Source organism: Apium graveolens, chromosome 11 (genome assembly GCF_009905375.1).
Source record: "Apium graveolens cultivar Ventura chromosome 11, ASM990537v1, whole genome shotgun sequence".
In the NCBI taxonomy this organism is placed as follows: domain Eukaryota; kingdom Viridiplantae; phylum Streptophyta; class Magnoliopsida; order Apiales; family Apiaceae; genus Apium; species Apium graveolens.
Genome location: NC_133657.1, coordinates 173,980,435 through 173,993,461, shown reverse-complemented (window position 1 = coordinate 173,993,461; position 13,027 = coordinate 173,980,435). Strand labels below are relative to the sequence as shown.

General features: G+C 33.1%; 1 protein-coding gene across 1 annotated transcript; it reads right to left on the bottom strand.

The window, feature by feature from the left end:
• Window positions 1-2,577: 2,577 nt before the first annotated feature.
• Window positions 2,578-4,891, bottom strand: LOC141697730 (flotillin-like protein 4). Its single transcript, XM_074502244.1, has 2 exons — window positions 3,648-4,891; window positions 2,578-3,258 (listed from the first exon to the last, which is right to left on the bottom strand). Exons 1-2 carry the CDS (start codon window positions 4,569-4,571, stop codon window positions 2,767-2,769), a joined length of 1,416 nt encoding a protein of 471 aa, XP_074358345.1. The 5' UTR covers window positions 4,572-4,891; the 3' UTR covers window positions 2,578-2,766.
• Between the last annotated feature and the right edge of the window lie 8,136 nt (window positions 4,892-13,027).

Here is a 13,027-nt window from a genome sequence, read left to right as displayed (position 1 = left end):
ATTGAAAAGTAAATGAAGCATAAGAATTATACAAGAGAAAAAAAAAGGAGACTCGGAGGAGCTCTCCATGCTTAGGGCGCGCCCTAGGTAAGGAAGAGGACTCCGGAGACTGCAACCCTTCGTAGGGCGCGCCCGAAGAAGAAAAAGGGTCCTCCGGGAGCCCGTCGTCCCGGAAAACATGTTGAAGGCATTGTTCTGTAGTTTGCGGGTTGTCCTCATAGGGGAACAATCGTAAACGCTTAGTGTGTGCTTTGGTAGCCCTGTCTTAACATTCGTCGGGTTTTCCTTGCCAGGAGACTTTGGGTTATCTCGCACTTTGCACTTCTACGCTTGAGATCACTTGTGCTGTAGTATGGTGGGTTATCCTCATTGGGGTAAGGATACACTTTGGCATTTGCGGTAAGTCATGACTATACTTGCGGTTACGACCGACGGAAGTAGCAGTAGCGGATAGGGATATTTACCGGTCAGGGAATTTCCTTGTCCGTGAAGTACTGAAGTCGTAACTGTGCCTTGGGCCTTTGTGATTAGACCACATCGTTGGGCACTCATAAAGCAAATCAATGTTCGAGTTATAATAGAAAGTTGGTTCGATAACTCCTATTAGGCCACGGAATGAAAAGCCAAGTCCATATAGGTTTTTGTTCTCCAAGAATTACATAGGGCTTGATCGGTTGATCCTCTATAAAATGAGGTACGTAGGCACATTGTAGTGGATTGTAAGCAAGAGCTTTATACAGCCACCACCAAACACACTTACGATTTCAGCCCCCGATTTACCAGAATCACCACAGTCTGATGATTTTAACGGTGAAAGACCACCGCTGTAGATTTGATTATGTCTGCGAATCTCAAATCTTTGTTAACCAACTTTCTCTTTGCATAAGATTGAAGGCATATCAATCAATTATTTAAATACATAAGATTGAAGGCATATCAAGTACTTACAAGATCTCGTAAGTAAATTTCCTATATTCAATAATATAAATAAAGAAACATCCCAAAGTATATAATATATAAATATTTTTTAATAAAAATCATAATAATATACTTTAACATCATCTCCCCTCAGAATCATAATACTTTATCGAGAGTTTAAAAAATTTAATAAATAAATTAATTAAATAATCCGCTCTAATCAGGGACCTACTTGAATTGAATCCCTTAATGTGAAGTATGTTTTTTGTTACCCAGGGGTTTTTTTTATAGTTGGTTTGCAACTCATATTTCACCAATGAATTTTTTTTTCTCCTTGTTTTTTTTCATACCCCAAACTTTTATAAGATTCTTCATTTTAACACGAATTCTTGTTCTTTTAATTATTCTCACACCTACTAACTATAAAAGGTTTAATTTTTCATTTTTTTCTCGCACCTGCAAAATTTTACTAATATAATATAGAATTTGAAATCAAGATGAATATGCTCTAAAGATTATAGTTTGTTCAGTCAATACTTAAATATATTAAAATAAACTTGGAGCACAAAACAAACAAGTAACACTAAGTATTCACAAAAAAGTTCCAGATTTTTAATAAGATAAATAAAAGTAACATTACAGAATGATAATTATTAAAACCTCCTTGGTCTTTTGCTAACTTGTCAAAAGTTCTATGATATTTAAATTTTGAATTATTTAAATTAATTTTAGAGAAAGAGTATTAAAAGAAGTTGGGTGCTACAATTTTTTAGTTGGAGCAAGTATACAGTATATTTTATATTTTTCAAATAAAATTTATGTATTTTAGTGTTTTTTCTTGTGGTGACAATTTTTTTAAAAAGGTGTACCAAGCCTATATATATATATATATATATATATATATGTGAAAGTAAAATTTTGTGTAGTTTCAAAAAAAAAGAGAGTAAATTTTTGTGTAATTTAGTTTTAGAAAGATGGAATCATGCTTCTATGCGTCTTGGTTTCATACTCTCTCTGGCATTCCTCATACCTCAAGAACTCACGGCGTTCATAATCTCCTCTTTCTGCAATTTATTTTGCTTCCCTTGGTGCCATGCACACTGCCTCCACCTCTGCTACATTCGCCAACCCAGCTTTCCTCTTTGCCAGCTCATAATTCACCTCAGCTTCCCCAGCTGTCCTCTCATTCTCAGAACGCCTTTACTCTTATTGCCTCCCTTCCTTCCCTGCCCTTGCCTTTGTGTCAATAAAATATTCGTCTCTAAATCAATCTTTGCACAAAGTTGAAGCGTTTTTCGGAACACTTTGCTCCAGTCTCTCCTTTCATTTTGTATTGCGCCTCCACTTCAAATGCCTCCATTTGTGTTTTAATCTTAGAAAGACTCATGCACAGGAACATCCACTATTTATTCAACATTTGCATTATAAATTAGTCAAAGACCAAACTCATTCAGTTCAGATTGTGCTTTTCCAAATACTTCATGTTTGAATTATTTAGCATTTCTAAAAACATCTTCCATAGTTATAGAAGCTAGATTGTGTTTTATTTAAAGTGTTTTAATCAAATCTGTGTGGGGTCAGCCCAAAACGGACCTATCATACAAATATATAATTGTCCTTGCTAGTAGCTGGTTAAGTTTGATTACCATAAAACACGTAATTAGATTTAGTTATAATATTTGCAAACATGACCAAATAAAACATTTATGAATGGAGACTTGTAAACATTGTGTGATGCCTTCCACACAAATGGTACAAACTTAAATTATTCTTTACCACAACACATGAACCTTAAGTTTCAAGTAAGAACATACTATTGATGGTGGTATCAAGCCTTGAAATGGTTTTTTAAGAGTCGTGATTCAAAGTGCCCATCCATGCTGGTGGCGTCATGCCGGTTTGTTCATGCACTGTCTTAAACAAAGGTGGCAGCATCTTATAAACTTCCCCAATTCCTTTCATACTATTCCCATCTCCGCTATTTTCTCCATTAGACCAAATACTAATCTTAGGCTGCAATCCTCTCACTGCTTCGCTGTTAATCTTCGCGATTTCTTGGTAAATTCCCCCATTAATCATCAAGTAATCTCTTAATTCACTGTAATTGCCTCCTACAGCTTTCAAAAGTGTGCTTACATATGTGCCTTGTGCTTCTGCTAGCGCGACTAGTCCTTGGGCTTCCTTTTGTTTTGCATATAATTCGCCATCAGCTACTTGTTGTCGGGCATAAAATGCTGCATCGGCTATGGCTTTTTGAGCTTCTGCTTCCTTTTCCTTTTGGTATAGAATTGCTTCTGCCTCCTTTTGTTTCTTGTACAACTCCCAGTTTGCTTCTTGTACCTGTGTTTTAATTAAGCGGGAAGTGGAAATTACAGTGATAAATATCTAAATAAACCGGTCTTTTAAAATGGACATACAATCTTTTAAGCTAAGTGCGGTCTTTTTTTTTTTAAATTTAATTTCAATCAAAATATTTAAAATGTGAAAATCGTTTTCAATCATTTAGCCTATACTGTATTATTCAATTGCTGCATCCTATATGCAAAATTTATGCAACACTAAAGAGAGTAGATACTCTTTACTCTTATTTTTGTGAATTAAGATTTTGTAATGGAAGAACTAGAGTTTGTGAATTTTCTATGATAAGGTCAGCAAATGTGATTAGATTTTCTAGGATTTTAGGTTCTTACAAATGTAAGGGGTTAGGACAAGGGTTTAATATTTCTCACCTTGGTTTCATATTCAACACTAGCCTTGCTCAAGAATTCAGCCTTGAGCTTCTCCGTCTGAGTCAATGCATTCATTATCTCCACCTCTTTCTGCAACTCGGCCTCCCTTAGTGCTACTGCCTTCTCTGCCTCCACCTCAGCCACATGCGCCTCTTTCGCCCACCCTGCCTTTCTCTTTGCCAGCTCGGCATTCGCCTCAGCCACTTCAGCCTCCCTCTCATTCTCAAAAACCTTCACCTCTGCCTTTACTCTTATCTCCTCCTTCCTCCCCTGCCCTTGCCTTTGTGTTGAAATAATCTTCGTCTCCGCATCAATTTTCGCAGCATTTTGAAGCGTTTGTCCCTCTCTTAACTTTGATCCAACTTCTCCTTTCATTCTAGCCTCTGCCACGTCAACTTTTGCTTGATTTGCAGCCTCCATTTGTGTTTTTTGTCCCAAATATGAGAAATACTCGTGGCCCGGGACATCCACCAGTTGTTTAACATTTGCATTGTAGATCAAAAGTCCAAACTGATTGAGCTCAAGCTGGACCTTCTCAAAGACTTCTTGTTTGAATTCCTTAGCACCTTTAAAAACCTCTTCCATAGTCATTGAAGCTGCAAGAACACGCGTTTCGCCTTCAATAATACCTTGAACAAGCTCTTTGACATGGTTTGAGAGCTTGTCATGGGGAGAAATGAGCTTGGCATACTTCAAAAGGCTGTCATTGTCGAGGCGCGGGCCAATGGTGAAGACAGCAGGGAGAACAAAGGGGAGTTTTTCAGCACTCATAGCTTGGACTTCGAAGGTATAGTTAACAGGGGAGACGTCGAAGACAGCGGACGATTGGCCAGGGAGAATCCATGCTTTTTTCGAAATTTTGATGTCCGTAATTCCTAAGCCAGTAATTACTAGGTACTCTGATGCTCTAGCAACTCTATACATGGTGATCAGCAAAGTTGTGGAGAAATGTAAAAGATTGGAAGGTTTGGGGGAACAGAGATGAAGATGAAATGAAATTAGAATGTAGAATAGTTCTTTTTATAGAACAAAATGTAGTGTAAATGATCCCTGTGCGTCAACCAATAGCAAAACCAGCTGTTTAATTTAGTTCTAAATAGTCACTAGGTAAATTAAAATGAGTTTTTATGGAAAAAATTGACCCATTACTCATTCTAATAATTCAGAAATTTCTTCAACAGTTTAATGTTTCCTGTTTTGCAACGCAACCTTTTGAATATGTGCTGCAAATTGTTGTGATACTTCCGAATTTCCACCCTAATAATGAGACTAAAACTCGATTTGAATTGTAGAATACACATAACGTTTATATTGATTTCTATATGTATAGATTTCTATTGGTGAGACGTCGCTTTACGTTTATTTATGGTTTTACGTGTATGAAATTACAAGGAAACTGCATTGTGGATGCCTACAGGAAGAAGAGACTTAAATTGACAAATTCTACAAATAGGTTATAATGTGTCACATTGTTGTTGAGTAATAATTTTTTTTTTGAAAATATGCAGCTCTGCTCATACTGAATACTATTATTAGTTTTAGAAATTAATTTTGGATACCCGATATTTATGTACCAATTGGAGACCCTTTGTAGTTCAGTAGGTTGGTTCATTGAATGGAATTAAAACAATAACATGATGCAATTCATTTTGTTGTTCAAATATAACCACCAATACCAATGCAAATCACAGTTGATTGATGATATCCAATTTATGATTCATGACTTGTTCAAATAATGATTCAACTCTTTCCGGATTGTTCTGCAAGACAATATCGCTAAATCAACAATGTAACGAAAACTATCATATACATCAAAATCTGATAATGCTGCAGTGTTACTGACATTTGGAACATATTTATCTAATCAGACTTTACCAGCGCCAAGAAAGTGTCTAATTATTGCCCTTAATTTATTTCCATGTTTTATGTGAAAGATGTTACTTAGAAAAGATAAGGTTGTTGAATAGTTCAAATGCAATAATGTATATAAATTCTGATATTGTGGAGCAAAGAGGAGCAACCACCAAGCACAAGTTCTGTGTTTTTTCCAAGCATTAAGAGCATCTCCAACCGTAGTCATCTGTTAGGTATATTGTCAACGTATTTTAGCTATTGTGTTGATTTTAGGTCACTACAACGCTAGCTACCTGTTAGGTAAAATTATACATATGCTGTTTTGGTCTTCTATATTTGTTGATCCTCTTCTCGTCCTCTATATTATTCCACGTCATTTTTAACCTTATTTTTCTTAATTTCCTCAAGCCCTAGATATATGTATCTAACTCTTTTTTCATCAACTAGTTGAAATCATAGATAGTAGATATCTTTTTGTGTTACTATTTTTATTTTTATGTAATGTTAATGGTATGGGAAAATAGGTCTGTACAACTAGTTGATAAGTAGGTGTGTATATGTATATATTATATAATATAAAAATATAAAAATTATTTATATATGTTCATCATTATTTTATTATATGTATAGATGCATTATTTATATTTTTATTTAGAACATAATAAATATTATGTAATGTTAAGTATAAAAATGTTATTTTATTGTTAACTAAATTTATAAATTTTTTTATATAAAAGATATATTTTAGTTCATCATATATTTTATTTATATGTAGTAATATTTGTTTTTTCATTTATTTTTAATTATGTTATTATATTTTCAATCAATCTTAAAAAAAATCTCTTTTTATTTTATAAATTTTACTTTAAAATATTGACATAAATATAAAAATGTTCTACCATTAGCATTAAATATATTTTATTAAATATTATAATTTTATTTTCATCCAATATATATTTGAATTTAATAAAAAAATTTGAATATAACTAATGATTCAATAAAATTTTAGCTAAACTTATTTTAGCTAACAGTTTTAGGTTTTACTGTTGGAGGAGATGCTCTAATTTATTAATTTTCGTAATCCTTTTGGCTTTTACCATGTCCAAGACGACTTGATCAGTTATATTCAAGTCGGTCAACTTGATGGATTTATAGTATACAACTTATGAATTTATTGTATTCCTTGGTCACTCTGATATTTTTAAATTTTGAATATTGACACATATTTTAATATATATATATATATAATATAGAATTATAGCTTATTTATTAAAACTGTTTTCTGAAAAAAATTAAATATTCAATTTTTATTCAGAAAAAAATTAAAAAATAAATTAAAAAACTATACTTTATATGCAAATTAAAATATTTATTAGACACTCTCTATCAATCTCTGGAATGTAAAGAAATTAGAGGTGTTAGAGTATCTTCAAGGCTTCCAAGCCTTTAGCTAAAATCTACGCCAGATGAACAGTATAAAAAATAGCAATTTTCTCATAATTTCTCTTCTCCAACCGGACATTGCCCTTGGCTAAAAAAATAGTCATCCTTGATCGGTTGGCTATATATGGCTAATGACTACAGATCTATATTACCTTCCACCTCAGCACATCAACCAGAACTAGTAATTTCTCCTCTTTTTGGCCTCTCACACGTAGCCATGTATGTCCATATTTGTTTTATTTATTTTTTATTTGTTATGATCTATTTTTCTATAAATCAAAAAATATTATTTTAATTATAGTTTATTTTTCATAATAGAATTATATTCATCTATAATAATTTTCAAAATTTGTATTTACAATTCTTGATATGACCAGATTTTTAGATTAATTAATGTCAAGACTAATTTATTAAAATTTAATTTTTACTGAAAATATTTTATTCAAATAAAAAATTATTATTTAGCCAACCATTTTAGCTAACCCCATTGAAGAACAAAACCTTACAGGTTGATCAAATTTTAACCAATCATTATTTAATATTATTTTAGCCAACCATTATAGTCAATACCATTGGAGATACTCTTAGTAAACTCTACTTGACTGTGTGTTGACTTTTGTAATTAGAGTTCCGCCCCTCTGAGTTATACTGATATATGTTTGTTGAGAATTAGTTAGAGATTTCTATTTTATTAGTTTTTGTTCACTCTCTCTTATCTCTCCAAGATCTCTCTTACTCTTTCTCTCTCGATTTCTCTGAAATACTATATGAAAATATTATATCATTGTTGTAATGAAGATTTGTTGAATATAATGAAGAAGTTGTGTGCTTGTAATATGGTATCAAAGCTTTGAAAGCTAGTTTTCAGCATCGATCGATCGTCACTGCAAAGTCGGATGTCAGAATCTTTGTACTGATGTTGTATGTATCTTAATTGATTTGTGAGAAAATTAACAGTCAAATTATCAAAATGAATGCAAAAACTAAAGATAAATTTCTGGAGGCGCAAGAATAATTTTGGAGTCTCGGTCCTAAAAATCAGTCCTGGAGATATTGCAATGTTTTATATAATGGAACCTAACTGCTATCATCCAAAATACAACTCAACATCTCAAAGTCTATCACTATACTGTACACGCAGAAAAAACTAGTGGTCCAGAATAACATTTAAGCTATAACTAATTACAAGTTAGAACCATTTACGATACACATTATTCTACACCCCCTCTTCAAGTTGGACTTGAGAGAGATTTACAAGTCCTAAATTGACACTAAGAAAATCATGTTGTTGTGAGGATAAGACTTGGTGAGAATATCAGCAAGTTGCATAGCAGAGTTCACATGAGAAGTCGAAACAAAACCTGCATCTATGTTTTCTCTAATGTAGTAGCAGTCTAGCTTGAGATGTTTAGTTCTTCTATGATAAACTTGATTGTGAGCAATATATTCTGCAGATCTGTTGTCACATAATAGAGTAATAGGCTGAGACACATATTCATTTAAATCTTTAAAAATTCCTGCAACCCATGATAGTTCACTTATGGTTTGTGACATGCTTCTGAGCTCCGCTTCACATGATGATTTGAAGACAACTTTCTGTTTTTTTCGTTTTCTATGAAATCAAAGATGATCCTAAAAATACACAAAACCCTATAAGAGATCTTCCGGTAAAAACACAATTTCCCCAGTGTCAACATCACTGTAACCGAATACAATATGATAATTTTCTTTGGATAAAATAACCCCAAATTTAATGTTCCTCTTAGTTATCTAACAACGTGCATAGCAGCCTGCCAATGAGGCTTCCTTGGACAATTAACATACTGACTTAACTGCTGAACCGAAATAGTTAAGTTTAGCCTTGTTAAGTTCAGGTAGAGTAATCTCCCAATTAATCTCCTGAATTATTCAGGATCATCCAATAATTCCCCTTCATCATTAGAGAGTTTGACACCCTTTGAAAATGGAAATTTTGTAATTAAACAATTTTCCATACATGCATCTTTCACAATGTACAGTGCATACTTTCTTTGGTTAAGTATAGTTCCTTTATTTCCTCATCCCACTTAAATTTCTAAGAAGTATCTCAAGTTTCCAAGATCTTTTATTGAAAAAGCTTCATTCAAAATCTCTTTCACTTTTGCAATCGATTCTACATCATCACCTGTAATAATTAAATCATCAACGTAAACTAGTACAATACAACATTTACCATTTCTTTCTCTAATAAACATAGAATTGTCTCTCTGACATTGTCTGAAATTATACCACAGCAACAATCCTTTTAATTATATATTCCATTGTCTTGATGCTTTTTTAAGACCATGCAAGCTTTTCTTCAACTTCAATACCTTTCCTGATGGCACAACTTTATATCCTTCCAGAACTTTTATGTATATGTCTTCTTTCAAAATACCATGTAAGAAATATTGTTGACATCGACTTGGCGTAAATTTCAATTTCTTTTTGTGGCTAATGCAATGAGAATTCTTATTGAATCAAATTTTGCCACTGGGGAAAACTGTTGCTTTGTAGTCTTTGTCTGGAACTTGTTTGTCCCCTCTAACAACCAACCTTGCCTTTAGTCTTTCAACGGCTCCCTCTAATTTGTATTTTACCTTATATACTCACATAATATCAATTGCTTTATGTCCTTCAGGAAGGTCAGTTATTTTCCAAGTTTCATTTCTCTATATAGCTGCAATTTCTTCTTCCATTGCTACCACCCTATTCCTCTTTCAATACGTCTTCTCTATAATGGCATGGCTCCTTCACCCTCATGACATTATTTAATGATATTTGATAATTTGAACTATAATAATTCTGATTATCCAAGTCTCTGTGAATCAAATTCACACTAGAATCCTCTTGATTTTCTTTTCTACCTTTTTTCTTTAAATATTAACTTTCATAATCTTTGAACTTGGAAAGAATTTCTCTCTGCCTCGTTATCTTTTAGCAACTTCTTTGCTTTGCTCTGTCTGTTGTGACACAACATTGTCCCTAGCAAGTTCATCGCTAACTTGTTGATCCCCCACTTGCTGAATTTCAGTTGTAACTACATCTCCACCAGAACTTCCAATTTCTAAATCTTCGGTACTTATCATTTGTTCATGTGTCAAGTCTGTAAATGGAAGTGCAGATGCATATTCTTCTTCATCAAAGAACTCTTCTTCATTTAATAATTCTGGTATGATTGATACACTCTCTGGAAGATTAGCAACCTCATTTGCAGATTGCTTAAAAGAAAATATATTTTCCTTGAATACAACAACTCTTGACACAAAAAATTTTCTTGATTCTAACTCAAGTAATTTATAAGCCTTTTGCCCATCTGGATAACCTAACAGTACACACTTTACAGCCTTTAGAGCGAATTTATCACCTTTTGTTTGAGTGTTGGTTGCATAACATAGACATCCCACAACCCTCAAATGATTACAGTCAGAAATTTTCTTCATCAACTTCTCATAAGGACTTTTTCAGTTTAAAATAGAAGACGGAAGTAGGTTTATAATGTGATTTGCTGCTAAAATACATTCTCCCCATAGATTATTTCATATTCATGCATGTATTTTGATGGCTCTAGCCGTTTCAATTAAGTGCCGATGCTTTCTTTCAACCCTTTCGTTTTGTTATGGTACTCCAACTACACTTCTTTGATGATATATTCTATTTATTTTGAACATTTTAGAGCATTCATTGTTCAATATTTCAGTTCCATTATCACTTCGTATTGCTTTTATTTTTGTCTTAAATTGATTTTCAAATTAATATGCTAAAAAATCTTGAAGGACTCCACTCACCTGTTCCTTGTTGGACAACAAATATGTCCATGTAGCTCTAGAGTTATCGTCTAATATGGTTAGAAAATAAGATGCCCCTGTAATACCTCTTGTTCTATAAGGACCCCATAAATATACATGTACCAATTCAAATATTTTACCGACAATGGAATTACTAGGAATAAAAGGCAATTTATGATGTTTGGATAAACAACAAGTGTCACAAAAATATTGATTTAAGTCTTTACAATGCTAGATAATGTTAGATGTTTCATCTTAGAAAAAGAGGTATGTCCTAATCTTTCATGAAATAAACCTAACTTGCTCTTGATTTTGAAACTTAAGGCATTTCCAGCACACAACTCTAAATCTTTATTGTTAACATCCAATTTCCTTTGCTTTCCAAGTAGCACCAGCTTATATAATACCTCTTTCTCCTTTTCGTATCCAAGTTTTCTTTCGATAATAGAGTCCTAAAAAGAACATCCACTATCAGTAAATAAAACCTTCACATTTCTATCTTTAACTAGCTTACTCACTGAAAGCAAATTGTGCTTAAACTCGGGTATGTACAAAACATTTCTAAGTTTTTATATTCGTACTTAAAATTACTGTTCCAAGTTGCTTCACTGATCTAGTACTCCCATATGGCATGCCTACATTTACTCGTTTATTTAAATCCCTCAATTCATTAAATAAATCTATACTACTGACCATATGGTTAGAAGCACCCGAGTCTATTATCCAAGAGTCTTTATCATACATGTCATTATAAGAGCATGCATTTAAAGTAGTAATCATACCTGCAAAGTCACATATGTTGTTTCCTGATCCACACACTCATTGTTGCTTCCGATTCATAGCTGTGAGTACCTCATGAACAACTACACTCAGCATCTTCGTATTATGTCCAGAGCCTTTGTTCCCATCTTCATAGTTCAATGATTCCAAAGGATTGTCCTGCATTCCATCATCCATGGAAGCATTCATATTAGCAACATATCTTTCGATTTTTACACCTTTAGGCCTTAACTTTGTGTACCATTCTGGGTAACCATGGGCTTTGAAGCATTCATCCTTGTTGTGTCCTGTGAACTTACAATACTCACATTTTTTTCCAGCTCTTTTCTTCCTTACTTTCTCTTTTCTGATAGTTATTTGATGCATTGTTGTTTCGTTGATGAGGGTAATAAATTTGTTGTTTTCCTGCTAAAAATGCACTTCCCTCAACCCCTGATTCCATCAGACCAGATAATTCCTTTTGTTTCTCCACTTGCAACACCATCCGATATGCCTTATTAACAATTGGTAAAGGTTCCATTGCTATGATATTTTGTTTTTGATTATCATAACCTCAATTTAGTCCCAATAGAAACTCGATGACCTTGTTCTTTTCTTCCCTCTCATTTAATTTCTTAAGCATCGCACAAGTGTTGTAATAATCCTAATTTTTGGAATTTTTGAAACCCTGATGAATGGTAACTTTTACTGATAGTGCTGATTAGGGAAAATATTCAGACCACACTATATAGGAGTATTGTTATGAAAATTCTGAGATCATATCAGTATTCCATAAAGTAAATGAGTGTATGTAAAGGTCGTCAGAATTCGAATTCAAACACTTTGATTATTCCCGAAAATCCACCAGATACTGAAGGAATTAAGTATAAGGTAACATGATTAAAAGAAATAAAATTCAAGTATTATAATAGAAGATCATTAAAGGAATATACGATATTAAGAAAGGATTAGGGAAGCCCAATTAATAAGATCCCGGATATGATCCCTTAAACGATTAACGAGAACGAGAGTTAAGTGAATCGTAAAATGAATAAGCGACCAAGGATCAATATTATGCAAATAACAAGAAGATTAACCAAACATATAAGTACTAATTTAGAGGATTATAGCAAGATGATGTCATCAAGTCACAAGAGTTGGACAAGTGGCAAAGAGGTGATGTAAGCATGGTGAGGTAAACAAAGGAGAAGATATTTGTGCAAGGATTGATTATAGCCAAGTGTTTTAACAATTATGAAACCAAGGTTAAGCAAATTAAGCCATTTAACACCATACAAATAACCAGGCCAGAGCAAGAAGCATTTCTTCTTCTCCCCCTTCTCATTTGCTTCGACTTTTCATAGAAAAACAAGGAAGAGAAATTCAAAGTACAAGCTCTACTCAAGCATAAATCTCAAGGTTTATTTCTATGGAATCTATATTTCTAAAATTATCTATGGTAGGATTTAAGCTCTTAATTCCAAGGGATACATATCTATTTAATTCACCAAAGTTTAG